This window comes from Stegostoma tigrinum, chromosome 15, assembly GCF_030684315.1.
Source record: "Stegostoma tigrinum isolate sSteTig4 chromosome 15, sSteTig4.hap1, whole genome shotgun sequence".
In the NCBI taxonomy this organism is placed as follows: Eukaryota; Metazoa; Chordata; class Chondrichthyes; order Orectolobiformes; family Stegostomatidae; genus Stegostoma; species Stegostoma tigrinum.
In genome coordinates, this window is record NC_081368.1 from 1,847,796 (window position 1) to 1,872,462 (window position 24,667).

Here is a 24,667-nt window from a genome sequence, read left to right on the forward strand (position 1 = left end):
AAATTAAAACTGTTGCATCAACTTTCACACTCACCACTTTTAAGACCCACGGAGAATGTCATTTCCGGAAGGACTTTCAGTTTTGAGGAAGGGTCACTTGACCCAAAACATTAACTTTGATCTCCTTCCACAAATGCTGCCAGACCTGCTAAACTTTTCCAGTAATTTATGTTTTTGCCAACAATTTACTCAGTATTTTCCCGAATTTCAAATTGAGCTAGAACTAAAATTATTTGAAGTTGATGAGCCCATTCAGTTGGCTGGATCAGTGATGATGGGAACTGCAAATGCTGGAGAAGTGTGGAGCTAGATGAACACAGCAGGCCAAGCAGCATCTCAGGATGCTCTGATGAAGGGTCTAGGCCTGAAACATCAGCTTTTGTGCTCCTGAGATGCTGCTTGGCCTGCTGTGTTCACCCAGCTCCACACTTTTGTTACCTTCAGTTGGCTGGATGGTTGGTTTGTGATGCAGAGTGATGTCAACAATGTAGGTTCACTGGCTGAGGTTACCCTTGAGGGTCCTTTTCAGGCTCATCCCTTGCCTGATGCTTGGTGACTCTCGGGTTAAACCACCACCTGTCTTTCTGTAATGAGAGAGCAGCCCCATACGGCCATGGCAACTTTTCTAGTTTGCTTTAGCTTGTTACTGAATATTGCTGCAGTCTTGAAGGTTCTGAAGAAGGGTTTCTGGACTCAAAACATTAACTCTGCTTTCTCTCCACAGATGCTGCCAGACCAGTTGAGTTTTTTCAAGCAATTTCTGTTTTTGTTTCTGATTTCCAGCATTCATAGTTTTTTTGGGTTTTTTTTATTGCTGCAGTCTTCACCAGTGAAAACTAGGAACAGTTATAACTTTCAGAACCTTCCAATGTGCACAGTATTTTAATAACTGGATGAATATGAGGTAATTTGCAACAAATAGTCCGGTTAATGACATAGATGTCGCAGACACGTGCCTGACAGAAGAGTCACAGATACTGGGGGTCTGTAAAACCCACCTGGTACCCCCTCCACTGCCCTCATTCCTGCCCGCAACTTAACAGGAGAGTTGGGCGCACGGACAAGGTCTGCGCCAGTCTGCCTAAATTCAGGCCCCCGGGTGGCCAGTTATTGGCTGATGGGAGGAGTTCAGAGCTGATGGGAGAGCACATGAAGATCCGTGTCCAACTCTTCAAAGACAGGCAACCCCACTCTCTAGTACTCCCTTGCCCCACCATCATAACCTCCACCACACCACCTCACCACCATCCTACTCCTCCCCTCCATATAGAACATAGAACAATACAGGGCAGAACAGGCCCTTTGGCCCTCGATGTTGCGCAGGCCTGTGAACTAATCTAAGCTCCTCCCCCTACACTATCCCATCATTATCCATATGCTTATCCAAGGATTGTTTAAATGCCCCTAATGTGGCTGAGTTAACTACATTGGCTGGCAGGGCGTTCCACACCCTTACCACTCTCTGAGTAAAGAACCTGCCTCTGACATCTGTCTTAAATCTATCACCCCTCAATTTGTAGCTATGCCCCCTCATACAAGCTGAAGTCATCATCCTCGGAAAAAGACTCTCACTGTCCACCCTATCTAATCCTCTGATCATCTTGTATGTCTCTATTAAATCCCCTCTTAGCCTCCTTCTCTCCAATGAGAACAGACCCAAGTCCCTCAGCCTTTCTTCATACGGCCTGCGCTCCAGACCAGGCAACATCCTGGTAAATCTCCTCTGCTCCTTTTCCAATGCTTCCACATCCTTACTGGAATGGGGTGACCAGAACTGCACACAATATTCCAAATGAGGCCGCACTAGCGTTTTGTACAGTTGCAGCATGACATCACGGCTCCGGAACTCAATCCCTCTACCACTAAAACCTAACACACCATAAGCCTTCTTAACAGCACTATCAACCTGGGTGGCAACTTTCAGGGATATCCTGGCACACCTGTACTTTTAGGTATTAATTCATTAAAAAGCAAATAGTGAATGCCAGGAGGCCATTCTGCCCCTCAAGCCTGTTCTATTGTTCAATCAGATCTATACCTCAACTTGGCTTTGCTCCTGATCCTCCGATACCATGGTCTTTTTAGCTCAGTTTGTAGCACTTTTTCCCCCAAGTCAAAAGTGGTGTGTTCTGGTCCCACTCCAGGTCCTGGGTACAAGTTATCATGTGGTATTGGGGAGCAAGTGTGACCTTTTGGCAAGGCCATTTTTCAGATATGTTTATCTAAGACTGTCTCCCACCTGAGATGGGAGTAAAATATCCTTTGGCAGGATTTTGAAGAAGCAGGGAAGTTGTATTCATTGTCTTGGCTAATATTTATCCTTCAGTCAACATAAACAAAAACCAATGGTTCCTGCATGTACTTAGATCATAAGACTATAAGACATAGGAGCAAGTTAGGCCATTCAGCCCATCGAGTCTGCTCCACCATTCAATGAGATCATGGTTGATCTGATAATCCTCAACTCCACTTTCCTGCCTTATACTCAATGACACTTGATTCCCATACTGATTAAAAATCTGTCTACCTCACACTTGAATGAACTTCATCCCTTTACCATAAACCTACCTCCGTGGTTGTTGATCCCTACACTCGGGGAACAGTTTCTTCCTATCTACCATACCTATGCCTCTCATAACTTTATACACCTCAATCAAAATGTTCCCTCTGCCTTCTCTGATCTCTGGAAAACAGCCCTAAGCCTATCCACTGTCTCTTCATGACCTTGAAATTTCCATACAGCCACCTGACAGGGTAGAAAGGAACTTGGTTTAGCCACCCGAAGGTTGCAGGAACAGCAACTCATATTCCGCCTGGGAACCCTGCAGCCATATGGTATCAATGTGGACTTCACCAGTTTCAAAATCTCCCCTTCCCCGACTGCATCCCTCAACCAGCCCAGTTCGTCCCCTCCCCCCACTGCACCACACAACCAGCCCAGCTCTTCCCCCCCACCCATTGCATCCCAAAACCAGTCCAACCTGTCTCTGCCTCCCTAACCGGTTCTTCCTCTCACCCATCCCTTCCTCCCACCCCAAGCCGCACCCCCCGCTACCTACTAACCTCATCCCACCTCCTTGACCTGTCCGTCTTCCCTGGACTGACGTATCCCCTCCCTACCTCCCCACCTACACTCTCTCCACCTATCTTCTTGACTCTCCATCTTCGGTCCGCCTCCCCCTCTCTCCCTATTTATTCCAGTTCCCTCCCCCCATCCCCCTCTCTGATGAAGGATCGAGGCCCGAAACGTCAGCTTTTGTGCTCCTGAGATGCTGCTTGGCCTGCTGTGTTCGTCCAGCCTCACATTTTATTATCTTGGTTTAGCATCTGATCTGAGTGGCTGCACCTCCAACAGGGCAGTGCTCCCTCAGCTCTGCACTCTGAGACTGCTAGCTCTGATTATGTGCTTAAGGCTCTGGAGTTGAATTCATCCCACAGCCTTGTGACAAATGAAAAAGTTCCTCAGTGAACACAGCCGGCCTCTACAGATTGGGAAGCTGGGACTGTGACTAAGCATGGTGGGGGGTGGGGCTGAGGCAAAGGTTAGAACCCCCAGCATCCAGAAGGAAAGTCCATCCAAAACAGGTAGAACTCCACCCCCTCCCCCTTGGATAAATCCAAGGCCCGCAGCAATAACATGCCTTGTAAGAGTGGGGTCTGGGCACAGAAATGAGGCTCAGAGCCGGTGGGACAGGCAGACCCACCCTGATCAATTTGATTAAAAACAGGGAGAAAAATCAATATTAATTAAAAGTGAGTAAAGAGCTGGTAAGAGTTATCTTTTTTGAAATTATGTTTTTTTTAACTGAAACTGTGATGATTATTTGTTGGATTTGTGAGTATCAGTAAGGGTATATCTAGTGGCTGTAAGGTGTTTGTCAGTAAGGTTTATTTAAGCAGTAGCAAATAAAGAAAAGGCAGGTTTTCTTTGGTCACAAGAATGCAAATCCTACAAGGAAACTTCAGAATGCTCCCGGTCTCCTGGATGACTGTTTGCACTCCAGGATTTCGAACGTGAGCAGCAGCTGCAGTCATTGTCATAAATTGGTGAGGCTGAGAGTCAAGTGGATAACACATTTTCGGACCTGGTCACTTTGCAGCTGACAAAGATGCAGGGGGAGGGGGAAATGGGTGACCACCAGACATGTAGCCATATGTGTACTCTCAGGGAAAGTGAGGTCCTGATGGATGGCATTTTCCAGAAAAGGGACATCCATTCCCACATGACGGGCAGATGAGGCCACAATCCACGATCATGCCAGCCCTGATCCAAGATTGCTGCCTGGCTCACTGCAGTCTCAGCCACCTTGAGAAATATCCAGCAGTGTGGAAGGTCAATGGCATTCTCAATTCTGCTAACATCAGTGCCAACAGCTTCCTTCTGCTACTACAGCAACCTCTCTTGGAGGCCGACACTCTACCACTCTCACTAGGGCCTGCAACATCTTCCCTCACTTGCTCTCAGTCACCCTGACCCTCACACCACTGACCCTACATCAACTCTGCACTGCCTACTCACGCGCTCACCCAGGAATCACAACACCTTTCCCCTATGTATATCAACTCTAACAGCTGTGCCACCTACTCATTGCCTCCCTTTCTCTAATTCCAGGAGGAAAACATCCCACAATAGAGCAGTAAAAATCGAGACGGGAGATGGAGTGCATGCCATTTGGCTCCTTACCCACGTAGAAAAGAATATCCTGACTGCGATCGCCCCAAATGGTTGACTGACTGTGCACAAGTCCCTGGACTAGTACCAAGACTGCCCTTACTGTACCAAGACACCTTCACTAAAACCTGTCTCCCTTGATTTGACTCTCCTTAGGCTGTGAGACATAGCCATTTGTTGAAGTACGCACAGTGTTTGCTACGAACATCACTGGCCAATGGTGCAGAAGTGAATTTGGCATAGCACTGTGCCTCACAGCAAAGTGTCCCTCTTTTGACAGCTCATTGCTAACAAACCATGATGACCATGGATTTCTTAAGAGAAGATGATGTTTTTTAACCTGCATTCTGATAAGGAATCTGGGACCCGAAATGTCAGCTTCCCTGCTCCCCTGTTGCTGCCTGGCCTGCTGTGTTTCTCCAGCTCCACACTGTATTATCTTGGGGTTGATCAGGGCAATGCTGTTCAGGAGGTGTATGTAGTCTTCCCAAAAGCAATGGATAAAGTGCCATGCAACCGACTTGTGCATAAAATCACAGTTCATGGACTAAAAGGCACTGTAGCAACATGTATATGAAATTGGCTAAGTGACAGGAGACAAAGTAGTGGTACATGAATGTTTATTGGTTGGAGAAGGTTTGTAGTGAGTTCATGAAAGGTCAGAGTGAAGTTGTTTGCATTTCTTGATGCATTAATGATCTAGACCTTAGTATGGAGGGCAAATTTTCAAAATTTGCAGATGATGCAAACCTGGGAGAACTGTAACTGTGAGGAGGTCAGTGTGGAACTTCAGTAAAATTGACAAGTATTGGATCGGTGAATAGGTGGCAGATGAAATTCAATATGGAGAACTGTGAGATGATACATTCTTGTTGGAAGATCATAGAGAGGCAACATAAAAGAAAGGCAACAATTCTAAAAGGGCTGTAGGAGAAGAGAAACCTCTGTTTATATGTACATAAATTATCAAAAGTGGCAGGACATATCGAATTTAAAATAATTAATTAAATAAGGAAAAATTATGTGAAGAAAGCCATTTCACACACTGGGCAAAGATAATGAAATGTGAGGCTGGATGAACACAGCAGGCCCAGCAGCATCTCAGGAGCACAAAAGCTGACATTTCGGGCCTAGGGTCTAGGCCCGAAATGTCAGCTTTTGTGCTCCTGAGATGCTGCTGGGCCTGCTGTGTTCATCCAGCCTCACATTTCATTATCTTGGATTTTCCAGCCACTCACACACTGAGCAGTCAGAATTGAGAAGGCACTGGCTGAGAGTCTAACAGAAGTAGGGTCCATTGGAGCTCTCCAAAGAGAATTAGATGGTTATTTGAAAAGGAACAAAGTGCATGTCACAGGGACAGTGAAGGGTAATTTCAAAATGAATTGCTCAATCGGAAAGATGGCATAGATAGGATGGGCTGAATGACTCTCTGCTGTTTCTTTCTGACAGGGCAGCAACTTGAATAGTCCTAGCGGCCCCAGACCTCAGAAGGGCACTGTCAGGACTGCGAGAAGGCCCATGGAGATCATCAATGTCAACTGAACACAGGTCAGTCCCAGGCTTTTAAGGCAGGGAAAATCTAGAATCCAAGGAGGAGTGCAGAGGGCAGTTAGCGGGGGCAGGCTTTGGAGCCCAGGTGAGAAGGACAAAAAAGGGGTAGCCTGGAGTTGAACACTGGGCAATCCCAATTATAGTGCCCAGTCCCGTCTTTCCTATCTTTTCAAACCAACTCTTCCAAAACAGCTTTTGTACTCTGACCCACCTGGCACTGCCCAGGATTGTGGCAGTGGAGACAGATTGAGTCACTCCATTTGGCAGTCAAAGCCTTCGCTGGCCCAAGGGTCAGCTAGGGGGCACACCACCCACGTGTTGCCTTTATTATAGGGAATGGGTGCCTGGTGCACAGGAAGATGGTGCTGTGGGCAATGAATATATTTTATACATACTCATGCAAACTACGCCCAGCAGGGTATGCTAGGGATATAAAATCTGGCCCAGAAAGTCACAAAAGGTTCCCAACAGCAGTCTGTACAAACCTCCCCCATCCAGGGTGAAAGGACAGTTAAGCGCAAACAAAATTGCATAACTTGTGTCTGCTCCTGATGCTGATCCATCACCTCTTCCAGACAGTAGCACATCAACTGGCATGAGGTCACATAGCCCTGAGCTCCATTGTGATAACACCAAATAATAAAACATCAAAACAGATTCAGCTTTTCTTACTGCTTGGCTTACACATAGGTACTGTGAGATCTTTATATCTGGAACTCACTTTCTGAACAGGTGGCTAAGTCAGAATCTCTTTTAATATTTAAGCAGCATTTAGATATTCACTTGCGTTTTCATAGTCTCTGGGGCTGGGGGTTAAAAGCTGGAAAATGGGATTTGTTGATCAGATCTTTGTTGAATGTCGTGGACATAATGGGTTGAAATGCTTTCTTCTCTGCTCCTAATGTCCTTAAGTCTGATATGAAGCCGTGTGCATTATGATGAGGGGCCATTAACAATGAGAACTATAAGAGTACAGCATTGTCTCCAAAGAATGTGTGTGTATAACAGAGTCTGAGAGAAAGGAAGCCCAAAGAGAACTGAGAGAAAGGAAGGGGAAGGGCAACAATGGAAGGAGGGAGGAAGGATAGGGAAAGAATGGAGTGACAAAGAGAGGGACAGTGAGAGTGGGAGGGAGAAACAAAGTGGGGTGACTTGTGCATAGCAAAGATAGTTAGAGATGGAGTATGATTGTGCGCTCAAGTGGGAGTACTAAACTGACAGATAATATTTTGAGACAACCGCCTGGGGGAATGATTTAGACACATGCTGGATGTCTCATGACAGTCAAGTTGTGAAACAATCTGGATTGAAATAATGAATCATTGATCTTCTATCATAGCAAGCTAACACTGTTAAACTAACACAGGATTGTGCTTATTTCATAAAAATATTCTAGAGAAAAACTGCAGCATGCTTAATGAAAGATTGTGTTAGAGACCCTCATTGTCCTGGCATTCAGAATAAGAACAGCCACATCATCTGTTTCCATCATATTGCGAGAGAGGTAAATATTGGCCAGGGCACCAAATAAATTCCCCTATTGCTTCTTCAAAAGAGTGCTGTATGATCTTTAAAATCTGAGTGAACAGGTAGTACCTTAGTTTAACATCTTAATGTAATGTAAGGTACTACATGTTTTTTCTTCATTGACTAGAAACTGGAATAGAAGTCAGTACCTTAGCAGTGATCAGTGATCAATTGGCTCAACCATTGTCCTGTTTGGAATCTTTATTGACCTGCCTATTCCTCTGCCCCCATCCTCAGCATTCTCTTCTGGAACAGCCCAGTACTTCCTGCCTCAGGACCAATTGATGTTTGCATCTGGAGCACAACTGGTTAAAGAATGAATCAGCACAATTCACTGGACCACAGCAAGCCCCACTCCTGGGCAACAGCCTTGTCTGCCCATTCCTCCAGAGTCACCCTGGAGAACAAACAATAACCGCCAACTGCTCACCCTCACAATCAATGGTCACCTCAATGCCCACTCTCTGCCCCCTCCACCCCCACCTCCAACACAAACTAGTAATTCAAAGATGCAAAAGCAAAATATACAAAATACTGGAAATCTGTAAAGGAAACAGAAAATGCTAGAATTCCTTTCATCTGGCAGCATGTGTGGACAGAGAAAAATAGAGCTAATGTTTCTGTCATTGACCTTTCATCAGAAGTGAGACCGGGTCTAGGCCCAAAACGTCAGCTTTTGTGCTCCTGAGATGCTGATAGGCTGCTGTGTTCATCCAGATTCACACTTTGTTATGTCGGATTCTCCAGCATCTGCAGTTCCCATTATCTCCGACCATTGAACATTTTTGTTCAAGAGTGTGATCCTCTGCTCAGCTACATCTGCTGCTCCTCTCCCTCTCCAATTCACATTAATCCTAACTTAACTTCAAGTACATTTGCCCGAGCCCTGAAAATCTGCTCTATTTATTGCCTTTCTTACATTAATTTGTCCAAGAAACTAACTCTCTTGGCACCATTCTCCACAAACTGCAAACCCCCAACCTACCCCTGTCTAGTTCTGGCCTCTACATTCACATTAACTATTTGTTTCCCCATCCCCTTTCATAACAATTACCAAAGTCAGAAATCACATGACACCAGGTTATAGTCCAACTAGTTTATTTGAAAACACAAGTTTTCAGAGCATAGGCCCATCATCAGGTGAAGTGAAAGAAGTAAACAGAGACACAATTTATAGGCAGACAGGTCAAGGACACAGATCAAAAGATCACACAAATGGTGTGAGTGGACTGTTGAATCATAAGTCCCTGCACGTGATCTAAAGTGTCAGATGGTGTAAGTAGAGTATCATCAGATGAATAACAAATTAAGGAATGACCTATAATCCAATTAAATGAGATAGAGACATAATTACAAAAAATTAAAATAAAGTAGCACTAGAGACAAACTAAAAACTGGAAATAACATACCTGATAACAACTGGAATCTCACTTCACCTGACAAAGGGGCTACACTGCAAAAGCTTCTGACTTCAAATAAAGCTATTGACTATAACCTGGTGTTATGTCATTTCTGACTTTGTCCACCCCATTCCAACACTGGCACCTTCACATCATAACAATTGTTAACTTGTCCTTCCTCAAAAAACCCAATCACTTTCTCTCTTCCACTGCAAATTACTGACCCCATCTTCAATCCATGCTCCCTCTCCTTCCACATGTTTATAAAAATTCCCACCAGCTCACTTTTGAATCTGCCCAATCAGGTTTCCATCAAAGTCAGGCTCTGATACTGATCAGCTGGCATCCTCCACAATAATGATCTCAGTAAACAAGCTCTCCTTATCCTCAACCTCCTGTCAGCCTCTGGTATTGTCTATCACAATTACCCGTCACTGCCTTATCCCCACTACCCAGTTTTCAAATCTCCACCACCACCCGCTTCTCTCAGAGGCCTGTGCAGGTGAAGTCATTGAGAATATTGAAGACGGAGAGGGAAGTTCTTGGTTGGTAAAGGAATCAAGGATTACAGGGAGACAGCAGAAGAATGGTGTTGACAAACATATCTCAATTCTACACCTATATCTTACAGTCTTATGATAATGCTACATTATCAGTGTCAGATGTGCAGATTCCTCCAGTTTAAGATCCACATCAAAGTCATTGCCTTGGCCACAGATTCCATCCCTTTTCTGAAGAAAGACCAGAGCTTTCCACAATCCTGAACTCCTAGAACTTGGAGAGGACTGTCCAACCTTATACCCTCTCAATCACCAAAACCATCCACTTCAACCATCTTTGCACTGCCTTCCTCCCAACCTCCAGGATCTTCATTTCCTCTGAAACTCTGCTGCTCATATCCAGTGCCACAGCAAGTGATTGTCACACATTACCACTGTTCATTAACCCACACTACTTTCAGCTCTTCAATTTTAAAATTCTCACCGTTGTGTTCAAATCCTTCCACCACCTGACCCCTCACTATTGGACACCGCCTCCAGCCCCTACACCCCTCCCTATTTCTGTCATCTCCTCCAGCTTTTGCAAAATTGTGTTTGACCGTTAACTGCACTCTGAAATAGCTAATCAAGACACTTGTTGTATAATTTCAAAAAGAAACTCAAGAGGAAATGAAACTGTATGGAACACCTGGCATAGACTGGGCACCAAAAATGACAACGGCAGAAACAGCCTGTTGACCCTGCAAAGTCCTCCTCACTGACATCTAGGGGTTTGTGCCAAAATTGGGAGAGCTGTCTCACCGACTAGTTAAGCAACAGCCTGACACAGTCATACTCACAGAATCAAACCTTACAGACAGTGTCCCAGACACCACCATCACCATCCCTGAAAAGTCCTGTCTCACCAGCAGGACAGATCCAATACAGGCGGAAGCACTGTGGTATATACAGTCGGGAGGCAGTTGCCCTGGGAGTCCTCTGGACTGCCATGAAGTCTAATGGCTTCAGGTTAAACATGGGCAGAAAACCTTCCCATAAGACAATAACATATGGGAGTAGACAAGACCCATCGAGGCCGCTCCATCATTGGATCATACCTGATATGATTCTGAATCCCATTCTCCTCTCCCCGTAACCCTCGATCCCCTTACTAATCAAGAACCTATTGATCTCTGTCTTAAACACACTCAGTGACTTGGCCTCCATAGCCCCTGCAGCAATGAGTTCCACAGAGTCACCACAACTTTTCTCCTCATTTCAGCTCTAAAGGCTCATCCCTTCACTCTGAGGCTGGGTCCTTATTTTATTAATGACTTGGACGAGGGGATTGAAGGATGGGTCAGCAAGTTTGCAGACGACACAAAGGTCGGAGGTGTCGTTGACAGTGTAGAGGGCTGTTGTAGGCTGCAGCGGGACATTGACAGGATGCAGAGATGGGCGGAGAGGTGGCAGATGGAGTTCAACCTGGATAAATGTGAGGTGATGCATTTTGGAAGGTCGAATTTGAAAGCTGAGTACAGGATTAAGGATAGGATTCTTGGCAGCGTGGAGGAACAGAGGGATCTTGGTGTGCAGATACATAGATCCCTTAAAATGGCCACCCAAGTGGACAGGGTTGTTAAGAAAGCATATGGTGTTTTGGCTTTCATTAACAGGGGGATTGAGTTTAAGAGTCGTGAGATCTTGTTGCAGCTCTATAAAACTTTGGTTAGACCGCACTTGGAATACTGCGTCCAGTTCTGGTCGCTCTATTATAGGAAAGATGTGGATGCTTTGGAGAGGGTTCAGAGGAGGTTTACCAGGATGCTGCCTGGACTGGAGGGCTTATCTTATGAAGAGAGGTTGACTGAGCTCGGTCTCTTTTCATTGGAGAAAAGGAGGAGGAGAGGGGACCTAATTGAGGTATACAAGATAATGAGAGGCATAGATAGAGTTGATAGCCAGAGACTATTTCCCAGGGCAGAAATGGCTAGCAGGAGGGGTCATAGTTTTAAGCTGGTTGGTGGAAAGTATAGAGGGGATGTCAGAGACAGGTTCTTTACGCAGAGAGATGTGAGAGCGTGGAATGCGTTGCCAGCAGCAGTTGTGGAAGCAAGGTCATTGGGGTCATTTAAGAGACTGCTGGACATGTATATGGTCACAGAAATTTGAGGGTGCATACATGAGGATCAATGGTCGGCACAACATTGTGGGCTGAAGGGCCTGTTCTGTGCTGTACTGTTCTATGTTCTATGTTCTTATCTCTCCTACTATACAAAACATCTTCTCCATGTCCACTCTATCTAGACCTCTCAGTATTCTGTAAATTTCACTCAGATACCCCCTCATCCTTCTAAACCCCATCAGGCACAGGCCTAGAGTCCTCAACCACTCCTCATATGACAAGCACTTCATCCTTGGGTTCATTCTTGTAAACCTCTGGGCCCCCATCCAAGGCCAGCACATTCTTCCTTAGATGCAGGACCCAAAACTGCTCACAATGTTCTAAATGCGGTCTTATCAGAGCATCATACACCCTCAGCAGTACATCTCTGCTCTTGTATTCTAGCCCTTGAAATGAATGATAACATTGCACTTGCCTTCCCAACTGCCAACTAAGCCTACATGTTAAGGTTAAGAGAATCCTGAATCTAGGACTCACAGTCTCTTTGTGCTTCAGATTTCCGAAGCCTTTTCCTGTTTAGAAAATAGTCTATGTCTCTATTCTTCCTACCAAAGTGCATAACCTCACACCTGCCATATTGTACTCCGCCTACCACTTCTTTACTCACTACCCCAAACTGTCCAAGTCCATCTGCAGCTTCCCCACTTCTGCAACACTATCTGTCCCTCCACTTATCTTTGTGTCATCTGTAAACTTAGCAACAATGCCCTCAGTTCTTTTGTCCAAACCATTAGTAAATAACATGAATAGTTATGGTCACAATAATGAATGCAGAGCTCCCCTAGTTACTGACTGCCATCCTGAAAAAGACTTCTTTATCCCCATTCTCTCCCTTCTATCCATGCCAGTACCTTGCCCCAAACATCGTGGATGGTTATATGTGTGAAACCCTGACAAAGGCCTTCTGGAAATCCAAATGGATCACACCCACTGGCTCACCCTTCTTTAACTTGTTTCTAACGTGCTCAAAGAATTCTAACAGCTTTGAAAGGCAAGGCCTCTATTTTATCATGGATTTCCAAGCACTCCACAATTTCATCCTTGATAATGGACTCTTAAATCTTACCAAAGACTGAAGTCAGGCTAACTGGCCCACAGTTTCCTGTCTTCTGCCTTCCTCTCTTCTTAAACAGGGATGTTACATTTGCCATTTTCCAGTCCTCTGGGATTGTCCCCGTCTCCAGTGATTTCTGTAAAACCACCACAATGCCTCAACAACATCCTCAGCTATCTTTTCCAGAACATCTGGGGTAGAGTCCATCTGGTCCGGAGTGATTTATCCACCTTCAGATCTTTCAGTTTCCCCAGCACCTTCTCCTTTGTGATGGCCACTACACTCCCCTCTGCCCCGACTCTCTTGAAGCTCTGGTCTGCTGCTGGTGTGTTCCCCTGTGAAAACTGACGCAAAGTTCCTAGTCAGCTCCTCCTCCATTTCTTTGTTCCCCATTACTACTTCTCCAGCCCCATTCCCCAGTGGTCTGATTTTCCACTTGTGTGTCTTTTATCTTTTAAGTATTGAAAAACTCTTGCAACCTTCTTTTATTTTATTCACTAGCTTCCTCTTATATTTCATATTGCTTTTTTAGTTATTGTATGCTTGTTTTTAAAGGTTTTCCAATCCTCTGGCCTCTCACTAACCCTCACTGCTTCTCCTTTTGTATGCTTGTTTTTAAAGGTTTTCCAATCCTCTGGCCTCTCACTAACCCTCACTGCTTCTCCTTTTGCTTTTATACTGACCCTAACTTCCCTTGTCAGCGATGGTTGCCTCATCCTCCCCTTGGTGAGTTTCTTCTTCTTTGGGATGTATTCCTGCTATGCCTCCCTAATTAGCCCCAGAAACACCTCCCATTACTGCTCCGCCATTTTTCCTGCTCAGCTGCCCTTTCAATGAACTCAGGCCAGCTCCTCCCTCATGCCTTTTGAGTTACCTTTACTCAATTATAATATCGTTACGTCTGATTCTAGCTTCTCCCTCTCAAACTACAGGGTGAATTGTCATAATGTGTTTGCTGCCCTCTTCAACCTAAGCTCCATCATCAAGTCTATCTCATTACACATCACCAAATCCAGTATTGCCTGTTCCCTAGTCACCTCTACCACAAGCTGCTCCAACAAAAAACCATCTCCTAGACATCCCAAAATTCCTTCGCTTGGGACCTTCTACCAACCGGATTTTCCCAGTCCACCTGCATGTTGAAGCGCCTTGTGATGACTCTAATAGTGCCTTTCTTACAGGCCTTTTCCATCTCCTGATTTATTTTCTGCCCCACATCCTGACTACTGCGAGGGGGTCTGTACACAATTCCCATCAGGGAGTTCTTCCCTTTGTGGTTCCTCAACTCTACCCACACAGGCTCTACACTTTCCAAACCTACACTGCTTCATGTTATTGATTTAATTTCCTGTCCCCTCTGCCCATCTGCCTGTCCTTTTGAGAGGACAGGCTTCAATATTTAATTCCCAGCCCTGATCCCCTGACAGCCACATCTCTGTGATGTCCAAAACATCATACCTGCTAATTTCAATCTGCACTACAAACTCATTTAACATATACTGTTTTCTGTCAGATCCCTCTTCCACACTGAAGAACATTTAGAGGGCGCAATGAGAGTGGCAAGGGCACAGATTGTATTCTGGGTGGGAGATTTTAATATCCACCACCAAGAGTGTCTCAGCAGCAATACCAACGATTGAGCTGGTCAGGTCCTAAAGAACATAGATGATAGCCTGGGCCTACGGCAGGTGGTGAGGGAACCAACAAGAGGCAAAAACATACCTGACCTCATCCTTTCCGATCTGCCAGCTGCAGTTGCATCTGTCCATAACAGTATTGGTATGAGCGATTATCACACAGTCCTTGCGGAGACAACGTCCCTCCTTCACATTGAGAATACCCTCCATCGTGTTGTGTGGCACCATCACCGTGCTAAATGGGACAGACTTCACACAGATCTAGCAACTCAAGGACTGGGTATCCATGAGACGCTGTGGGCCATCAACAGCAGTAGAATTGTACTCCAGCACAATTTGTAATCTCGCAGCCTGGCATATCCCCCACTCAACCATTACCATCAAGCCAGGGGATCAACCCTGGTTCAATGGACAGTGCAGGAGGGCATGATAGGAGCAGCACCAGGCATACCTGAAGATGAGGTGCCAACCTGGTGGAGCCACCAAACAGGACTACTTGCACGCCAAACAGCAAAAGCAACAAGTGATAGACAGAGCTAAGCGATCCCACAATTCACAGATCAGATTTAAACTGTGCAGTCCTGCCACATTCAGTGGTGCTGGACAATTAAACATCTCACTGAAGAAAGAGGCTCCACAAATAGATAGACTGGACATCCAAAACCTTTTTCCCAGGGTGTAGGTAACTATTACAAGGGGGCATAGTTAAGGGGGCACGTGAGTGGAGGTCGATATAGGGAAGACGTCAGAGGTAGGTTCTTTACTCAGAGAGCGGTAGGAGCTTGGAATGCATTGCTGGAGAGGGTAGTGGAGCCGGCCTCATTAGGGTCATTTAAGTGGCTATTGGATAGGCATGTGGATGTTAGTATAAAGTAGGGGTGGAGGTTAGATAGACCTTAGGTTTACGGTAAAAGTTAGGCAGAACATCGTGGGCTGAAGGGCCTGTACTGTGCTGTACGGTTCTATGTTGTATGTTCTAAATATCCCCATCCTCAATGATGGAAGAGTCCAGTACATCAGTGCAAAAAATAAAGCTGAAGCTTTCTCAGCAATCTTCAGCCAAAAGTGCTGAGTGGACGATCCATCTTGGGTCCTCTAGTGGTCCTCACCGTTACAGATACCAGTCTTCAGCCAATTCGATTCATTCCATGTAATATCAAGAAACGGTTGGAGACACTGGATACTGCAAAGGCTATGGACCCTGACAACATTCCTGCAATAGGACTGAAGACTTGTACTCCAGAACTTACCGCTCCCCTAGTTCCACCTCAGTTACCACACTGGGATCGACCAACAACGTGGAAAATTGCCCAAGTAAGTCCTGTACATAAAATGCAGGACAAATCCAACCCGACCAATTACCTCCCCTCAGTCTACACTCAATCAGTAAAGCGCTATCAAGCAGCACCTGTTCAGCAATAACCTGCTCAGTGACGCCCAGTTTGGGTTCCGCCAGAGCCACTCAGCTCCTGACCTCATTACAGCCTTGGTTCAAACAAAGAGCTAAATTCCATAAATAACGTTAAGAGTGACCTCTGTTCATGTTAACCTAGTATTTCATAGAAGGTGGCATCAAGGACCCCGGCAAAACTGGAATCAACGGATATCAGGGGCAAAGTTTCCAGTGTTTGGAGTCATATCTGACGCATAGGAAGATGGTCGTGGCTGTGGGAGGTCAATCATCTCAGCTCCAGGACATCTCTGCAGGCAGTCCTCAGGTTAGTGTCCTAGGCCCAACCATCTTTAGCTGCTTCATCAGTGACCTTCCCTCCATCATAAGGTCAGAAGTGGGGATGTTCGCCGATGATTGCACAATGTTCAGCACCATTTGCGACTCCTCAGATACTAAAGCAGTCCGTGTGCAAATGCAATAAGATCTGAACAATATCCAAGCTTGGGCTGACAAGTGGCAAGTAACATTCATACCACACAAATGCCAGGCTCTGATCAACACTAATAAGAGACAATCTAACCACCGTCAGAGCACATCAGAGGTGAAAAGTCTTGCAGTAAGTCAGTCATCTCCTGACTCCCCAGAGCCTTCCCATCATCTACAAGGCACAAGTCAGGAGTGTGATGGAATACTCCCCACTTGTCTGGATGAGTGCAGCCCCAACGACACTCAAGAAGCTTGATACCATCCAAAACAGCAGCCCGCTTGATTGACACCACATCCACAAACATCCACTCCATACACACCGATGCTCAGTAGCAGCAGTGTGTACTATCTACAAGATGCAGTGCAGAAATTCACCAAAGATCCTTAAGACAGCACCTTCCAAACCCACGAACACTTCCATCTAGAAGGACAAGGGCAGCAGGTACATGGGAACCTCACCCCCTGCAAGTTCCCCTCCAGGCCACTCACCATCCTGACTTGGAAATATATCACCGTTCCTTCACTGTCACTGAGTCAGAATCCTGGCATTCCCTCCCTATTAGCATTGTGGGTCAACCCACAGCACATGGACTGCAGCGGTTCAAGAAGACAGGTCAACACCACCTTCTCAAGGGGCAACTAGGGATGGGTAATAAATGCTAGTCCAGCCAGCGACGCTGACGTCCCTTGAGTGAATGAACAAAATAAGTGGCTGGAGAAGTTTAGAATTAGACAGGAAGAAGTCACCCTAACCCTAACCCTATCGCAAGTCACAAAGGGGTCTGAAAACAAGGCTGAGAATTGAACTTTGAGGTATTGTCAGACTGGGAGCTGATAAAGGCTCAATGGCACAGGGTCATGGATGAGTCGAAGGGGAAAGCTGTGAGATGATATTCTAAAGAGTAACCCCACTCAGGAGCAAGCACTGAAACAAGTGGCAAGAAACGACTTCTTTCAGTTTGGCACTTCCTAAATTACACCGTAATATAAAACATGTTGAGGCTTTTTTGTTTAATTATTCATTCAACCACATATCACAGAGCCTTCAAGCTTATAGTAAAGGATTAAATTCACGGTCTCAATCATTTGCACACATCTCTCAAGTTGTCAGTAGCAGGTCCTGCTACTCTGATTTAGGATTAATAGCGATGTCAATTAATGCCCTGTTGGCAGATCCCTCAGTTCTGAGCTCAGAACTTGTGGGTTCAAGTCCAACTCCAGAGATGTGAGCACACATACACATTCAATGCTGACATTCCAGTGAAATACAGAGGGAGTGCCGCACCGTCGGAGGGTCAGGGCCGAGGGGGCACCGCACCGTCGGAGGGTCAGTGCCGAGGGAGTGCTGCACTGTCGGAGGGTCAGGGCCGAGGGCGCGCCGCACCGTCGGAGGGTCAGGGCCGAGGGGGAACCACGCTGTCGGGAGGGTCAGGGCCGAGGGAGTGCCGCACTGTCGGAGGGTCAGGGCCGAGGGAGAGCCGCACTGTCGGAGGGTCAGTGCTGAGGGAGCGGGCACTGTCAGAGGGTCAGGGCTGAGGGATCGCCACACTGTCGGAGGGTCAGTGCTGAGGGAGTGCTGCACTGTCGGAGGGTCAGTGCTGAGGGAGCGCCGCACTGTCGGAGGGTCAATGCTGAGGGAGTGCTGCACTGTCGGAGGGTCATTGCTGAGGGAGTGCCGCACTGTCGGAGGGTCAGGGCCGAGGGGGTGCCTCACTGTTGAAGCAACATTTTCCAAACTTCCAGGATCATGAAATTCAAACAATAATTTTTTTTCCTAATGAAATACGAGTCATAGAGATGTGCAGCACCAAAATCGACCTTTCAGTCCAACTCGTCCACGCCAACCAAATATTCTAAATTAATCTAGTTCCATTTGCCAGTGTTTGGCCAATATTCCTCTAAACCCTTCCTCTTCATATACCCATCCAGATGCCTTTTAAATGTCGTAATTGTATCAGCCCCCACCACTTCCTCTAACAGTTCATTCCATACACGCACCACCCTCTGTGTGAAATTGTTGTCCCATAGGTCTGTTTTAAATCTTCCTCCTCTCACCTTAAACCAAAGCCCTCTCACTTTGGACTCCCTCACCCCAGGGAAAAGACCTTGGCCAGTCACTCCATCTATGCCCCTCATGATTTTATAAACCTCTTTCTGATAACCCCTCAGCCTCCAATACTCCACGGAAAATAGCCCCAGTCTACTAAGCCTCTCCCTATAGTTCTAACTCTTCAACCCGGGCAATATCCTTGTAAATCTTTTCTGAACCCTTCCAAGTTTCACATCTTTCCTTTAGCAGGGAAATCAGAATTGCATGCAATACTCTAAGTGGCCGAACCAATGTCCTCTACAGTCACAAATGACGTCCCAACGCCTATAGGCAATGCACTGACCAATAATGGCAAGTGTCCCAAATGCCTTCTTCACTATCTTGTCAATTGTGACTCCACTTTGAACTATGAACTTGCACTCCAAGATCTCTTTATTCAGCAACACTCTCAAAGACCTTAACGTTAAATATATATGTCCTGTCCTGCTTTCCAAAATGCAGCACCTCACATTTATCTAAATTAAACTCCATCTGCTACTCCTGATCTGATCTGATCTGATCAAGGTCCTGTTGGGAAAATAATTAAAATAAACAGGAATGCTGCCTAGCGATGTGGACTTGGTAGGAGTGGCAGAGCAGCAATTTTAACCTTTTACTGTGAACCCAGATTGTGAGCCTAGAATTGGAGCACATGGCATGCACCGTGGTTCAGTGTACACACTGTATTTCAATGTACATATCCTGATTCACTGCATTTGATATGATTTCATGTACACCGTAGTCTGGTGTGCACACTGTGATCTGGTGTTCACACTGTAAACTGCCAAATGCAGCAACTGTTCTAGCTGCGGTTTCAGTTCAACTGACATTTATTAACCACCAGAAATGACAGCTGCCCTCACGCTGCCTACAACTTGGGCCAGTGATTAAACACTAATCTTTGCTCATTTTTTGCCCAGTGCAACAATGAAAATGCACTTTGTCGAAGTTGATATGTCATTTGAGGAAAAGAACCAAGGTAGACAAACAGGAGGCTGGAAGAACACAGCAAGTCAGGCAGCATCTGGAGGAAAGGAGCAGTGTATTACTCTTCTTCAGGACTAGATATGGGCCGAGGGGGAGCTGCAGATAAAGGCGGGGAGGCAAGGGATGGAGGCAGACTGGTGGTTATAGGGACTAGAATTTGTTGTATTTTTGACCATGTTCACAATTCCTGGCAAATTTCAGAAAGTGTGCCATGATGGGGTTTACATGTACAGTCTGTATCGTTTCCCTGAGACTATCCCAGCTTCCTATGGAACAACAACCTTTGTTAAGGCAAGAGCCCTTTTTCCATCCAGTGCCCTCCACCAGGGTCGAGGCTCACCAGTCACCTATTTTCCTCTGAAATGTGGGACCTGTCACCAACCAGTGGACTTTCAGTGACTCAGTACATCAGTCCCAGGTTTAGCCCCAATTCCCTCTCCCCCACAATCAGTCCCAGATTTAACCCCAGGATAATAAAATGTGAGGCTGGATGAACACAGCAGGCCAAGCAGCATCTCAGGAGCACAAAAGCTGACGTTTCGGGCCTAGACCCTTCATCAGAGAGCTCTGGGAACCCAGGTTTAGTCCCAATTCCCTCCCCCCCACACCAGTCCCAGGTTTAGCCCCAATTCCCTCCCCGTCACATCAGTCCCAGGTTTAAACCCAATTCCCTCCCCCAACATCAGTCCCAGGTTTAACCCCAATTCCCTCCCCGTCACATCAGTCCCAGGTTTAGCCCCAATTCCCTCCCCCCACATCAGTCCCAGGTTTAGCCCCAGTCCCCATCCCCCGGAGGTTTAGTCCCAATTGCCCCCACGCCTCTGTCCCATACCACCCCAGCCGCGGTCTATCTCCAGCCCCAGGGCACATTCGCACCCAGGATCAGTCTCTCACCACCGCCCCCGCCTCAAATTAATAGCATTTCCTCCATCTATCTCTCCCCACCCCGTGTCTGGGTGGGGGCTATCTCTGACCTTGTCCACGGAGCCGGGCACTAAGCGCTCGATGAGTTTACAGAGAACCAGCCCGTCCCGCAGGGCGCCCAGGAGGAACTCTTCCGGATCCGAGATGGTTTTTTTGGGGGACTCCAGCACCCCAAGGGAGATGAGCCAGGTTACATTCTGCTCCGCGGGGGTCATGTTACACTCTGGCTGCTGTAGGGGGGCTGCAGCCGGCCCCACACTCGCCCGTCGGTCCGCAACAAAACAAACTGCGAAAGAACTCCTTCCTTTTCCGTCTCAGCCCAGCCCTGCCTTAGCTCAGCTTCAGCACTGCCTTAGCTCAGCTTCAGCACTGCCTTAGCTCAGCTCCAACCCTGCCTTAGCTCAGCCCCAACCCTGCCTTAGCTCAGCTTCAATCCTGCCTTAGCTCAGCCCCAACCCTGCCTTAGCTCAGCCCCAACCCTGCCTTAACTCAGCCCCAACCCTGCCTTAGCTCAGCTTCAATCCTGCCTTAGCTCAGCTTCAACCCTGCCTTAGCTCAGCCCCAACCCTGCCTTAACTCAGCCCCAACCCTGCCTTAGCTCAGCTTCAATCCTGCCTTAGCTCAGCCCCAACCATGCCTTAGCTCAGCTTCAATCCTGCCTTAGCTCAGCCCCAACCCTGCCTTAGCTCAGCCCCAACCCTGCCTTAACTCAGCCCCAACCCTGCCTTAGCTCAGCTTCAATCCTGCCTTAGCTCAGCTCCAACCCTGCCTTAGCTCAGCTTCAATCCTGCCTTAGCTCAGCCCCAACCCTGCCTTAGCTCAGCTTCAATCCTGCCTTAGCTCAGCCCCAACCCTGCCTTAGCTCAGCTCCAACCCTGCCTTAGCTCAGCCCCAACCCTGCCTTAGCTCAGCTCCAACCCTGCCTTAACTCAGCTCCAACCCTGCCTTAGCTCAGCTTCAACCCTGCCTTAGCTCAGCTTCAGCACTGCATTAGCTCAGCCCCAACCCTGCCTTAGCTCAGCTTCAATCCTGCCTTAGCTCAGCCCCAATCCTGCCTTAGCTCAGCTTCAGCACTGCCTTAGCTCAGCTTCAATCCTGCCTTAGCTCAGCCCCAGCCCTGCCTTAGCTCAGCCCCAACCCTGCCTTAGCTCAGCTCCAGCCCTGCCTTAGCTCAGCCCCAATCCTGCCTTAGCTCAGCCCCAATCCTGCCTTAGCTCAGCTTCAACCCTGCCTTAGCTCAGCTCCAACCCTGCCTTAGCTCAGCCCCAACCCTGCCTTAGCTCAGCTCCAACCCTGACTTAGCTCAGCTCCAACCCTGCCTTAGCTCAGCTTCAACCCTGCCTTAGCTCAGCCCCAACCCTGCCTTAGCTCAGCTTCAACCCTGCCTTAGCTCAGCCCCAACCCTGCCTTAGCTCAGCTTCAATCCAGCCTTAACACAGGCCCAACCCTGCCTTAGCTCAGCTTCAATCCTGCCTTAGCTCAGCCCCAATCCTGCCTTAGCTCAGCCCAACCCTGCCTTAGCTCAGCCCCAACCCTGCCTTAGCTCAGCTTCAATTCTGCCTTAACCCAGCCCCAGCCCTGCCTTAACCCAGCCCCAACCCTGCCTTAATTCAGCCTTAAATCAGCCCCAGCCCTGCCTTAGCTCACCTTCAACCCTTCCTTAACTCAGCCTCAACCCTGTCTTAGCTTTGCCTTAAATCATCCCCAACCATGCCTTCGCTCAGCTTCACACAATCCTGCCTTAGCTCAGCTTCAATCCTGCCTTAGCTCAGCTTCAACCCTGCCTTAGCTCAGCTTCAATCCTGCCTTAGCTCAGCCCCAACCCTGCCTTAGCTCAGCTCCAACCCTGCCTTAGCTCAGCCCCAACCCTGCCTTAGCTCAGCTCCAACCCTGCCTTAGCTCAGCTTCAACCCTGCCTTAGCTCAGCCCCAACCCTGCCTTAGCTCAGCTTCAACCCTGCCTTAGCTCAGCTTCAACCCTGCCTTAGCTCAGCTTCAATCCTGCCTTAGCTCAGCCCCAACCCTGCCTTAGCTCAGCTTCAACCCTGCCTTAGCTCAGCCCCAACCCTGCCTTAGCTCAGCTTCAACCCTGTCTTAGCTCAGCCCCAACCCTGCCTTAGCTCAGCTTCAACCCTGCCTTAGCTCAGCTTCAACCCTGCCTTAGCTCAGCTTCAACTCTGCCTTAACTCAGGGTAATGTTCCTGGATTTGAATTCTGCCATAGCAGATGGTAATACAATAAAAATCTGGAATTAAGAGTCTGATGTTGATCACAAAACTGTCATCAGTTTTTGGGGAGAAGACCCATCTGTTTCACTTGTGACCGTTATATTCTTACCTGGTCTGTCTACAGGTGATTCCAGACCCACAGCAATGCATGGTTGACTCTTCACTGCCGTCTGGGCAATTACAGATGGGTAATAAATGCTGACCTGGCCAGCAAAGCCTGTAAATGAATAACAATAGTGAAAAAGGAGAGCCATTTTCGTGGACTGTGATTTGTAAGTGTCAATACCTTTTTCCTCGGATGGTGATGGCTAGCACTTAGGGGACGTAGGTTTAAATTGAGGGACGATAGATATAGGACAGATGTCAGGGGTAGATTCTTTATTGACAGGATGCAGAGATGGGCTGAGAGGTGGCAGATGGAGTTCAACCTGGATAAATGCGAGGTGATGCATTTTGGAAGGTCGAATTTGAAAGCTGAGTACAGGATTAAGGATAGGATTCTTGGCAGCGTGGAGGAACAGAGGGATCTTGGTGTGCAGATACATAGATCCCTTAAAATGGCCACCCAAGTGGACAGGGTTGTTAAGAAAGCATATGGTGTTTTGGCTTTCATTAACAGGGGGATTGAGTTTAAGAGTCGTGAGATCTTGTTGCAGCTCTATAAAACTTTGGTTAGACCGCACTTGGAATACTGCGTCCAGTTCTGGGCGCCCTATTATAGGAAAGATGTGGATGCTTTGGAGAGGGTTCAGAGGAGGTTTACCAGGACGCTGCCTGGACTGGAGGGCTTATCTTATGAAGAGAGGCTGACTGAGCTCGGTCTCTTTTCATTGGAGAAAAGGAGGAGGAGAGGGGACCTAATTGAGGTATACAAGATAATGAGAGGCATAGATAGAGTTGATAGCCAGAGACTATTACCCAGGGCAGAAATGGCTAGCACGAGGGGTCATAGTTTTAAGCTGGTTGGTGGAAAGTATAGAGGGGATGTCAGAGGCAGGTTCTTTACGCAGAGAGTTGTGAGAGCATGGAATGCGTTGCCAGCAGCAGTTGTGGAAGCAAGGTCATTGGGGTCATTTAAGAGACTGCTGGACATGTATATGGTCACAGAAATTTGAGGGTGCATACATGAGGATCAATGGTCGGCACAACATTGTGGGCTGAAGGGCCTGTTCTGTGCTGTACTGTTCTATGTTCTATGTTCTATGTTCTATGTTTACTCAGAGTAGTAAGGGTGTGGAATGCCCTGCCTGCAACAGTAGTCAACTCCACAACTTTAAGGGCATTTAAATGGTCGTTGAATAAACATATGGATGATAATGGAATAGTGTAGGTTAGATGGGCTTCAGATTGGCTTCACGGCTCAGTGCAACCACGAGCGCTGAAAGGCCTGTACTGTGCTGTAAGGTTCTAACTCAGCTTTAACCCTTCCTTAGCTCAGCTTCAGCCCTGCCTTAGCTCAACTTCAACCCTGCCTTAACTCAGCTCTAACCCTTCCTTAACTCAGTCCCAACCCTGTCTTAGCTCAGCCTTAGCTCAGCTTCAATCCTGCCTTAGCTCAGCTTCAATCCTGCCTTAACTCAGCCCCAACCGTTCCTTAGCTCAACCTTAACTGAGTCCCAGCCCTTCCTTAGCTCAACCTTAACTCAGCCTGAGCCCTGCCTTAGCTCAACTTCAGCCCCAGCCCTGCCTTAACTCAGTATCAAGCTTCACTCTGCCTTTGTCTCTGCTCCAGGTTTATTCAGCCCCAAACCCTCTCCCTCTCCAGTAGGGCTGGTGGGAGTGGGCTGGGGGAGGTGAAGGGCAGGCAGTGCCAATCTGCCTCTCCTCCACACAACTGCAAACACTACAACCCCTCACCCTCGTGGCACTCTGCCTCCCTGCCCAGACACAGACTCAGTGCCTCCCCAAGCTGGAATGGCTCTGTATTATCAGGAAAACGCTCAACTGGTTACTGTGGCTCAGAGAGTATGGGATATTAGGAGCACTCCCTTCGAACAGAAATCTACAGTGAATGCACATTGGCCATTTTAAATTCATAACCTGCGCGAGACCA

The 24,667-nt window shown here is 47.3% G+C and overlaps 1 protein-coding gene across 3 annotated transcripts in view; it reads right to left on the reverse strand.

The window, feature by feature from the left end:
* arhgef6 (Rac/Cdc42 guanine nucleotide exchange factor (GEF) 6) overlaps positions 1-20,716 on the reverse strand; it is a 168,955-nt gene extending 148,239 nt beyond the window's left edge. For all 3 annotated transcript variants that reach the window (XM_048544625.1, XM_048544626.1, XM_048544624.1), the window contains exon 1: positions 20,438-20,716. In XM_048544625.1, the coding sequence (XP_048400582.1) occupies positions 20,438-20,602 (165 nt within the window). In that variant the 5' untranslated portion in view covers positions 20,603-20,716. The remainder of the gene's footprint in view (positions 1-20,437) is intronic.
* Positions 20,717-24,667: the final 3,951 nt, after the last annotated feature.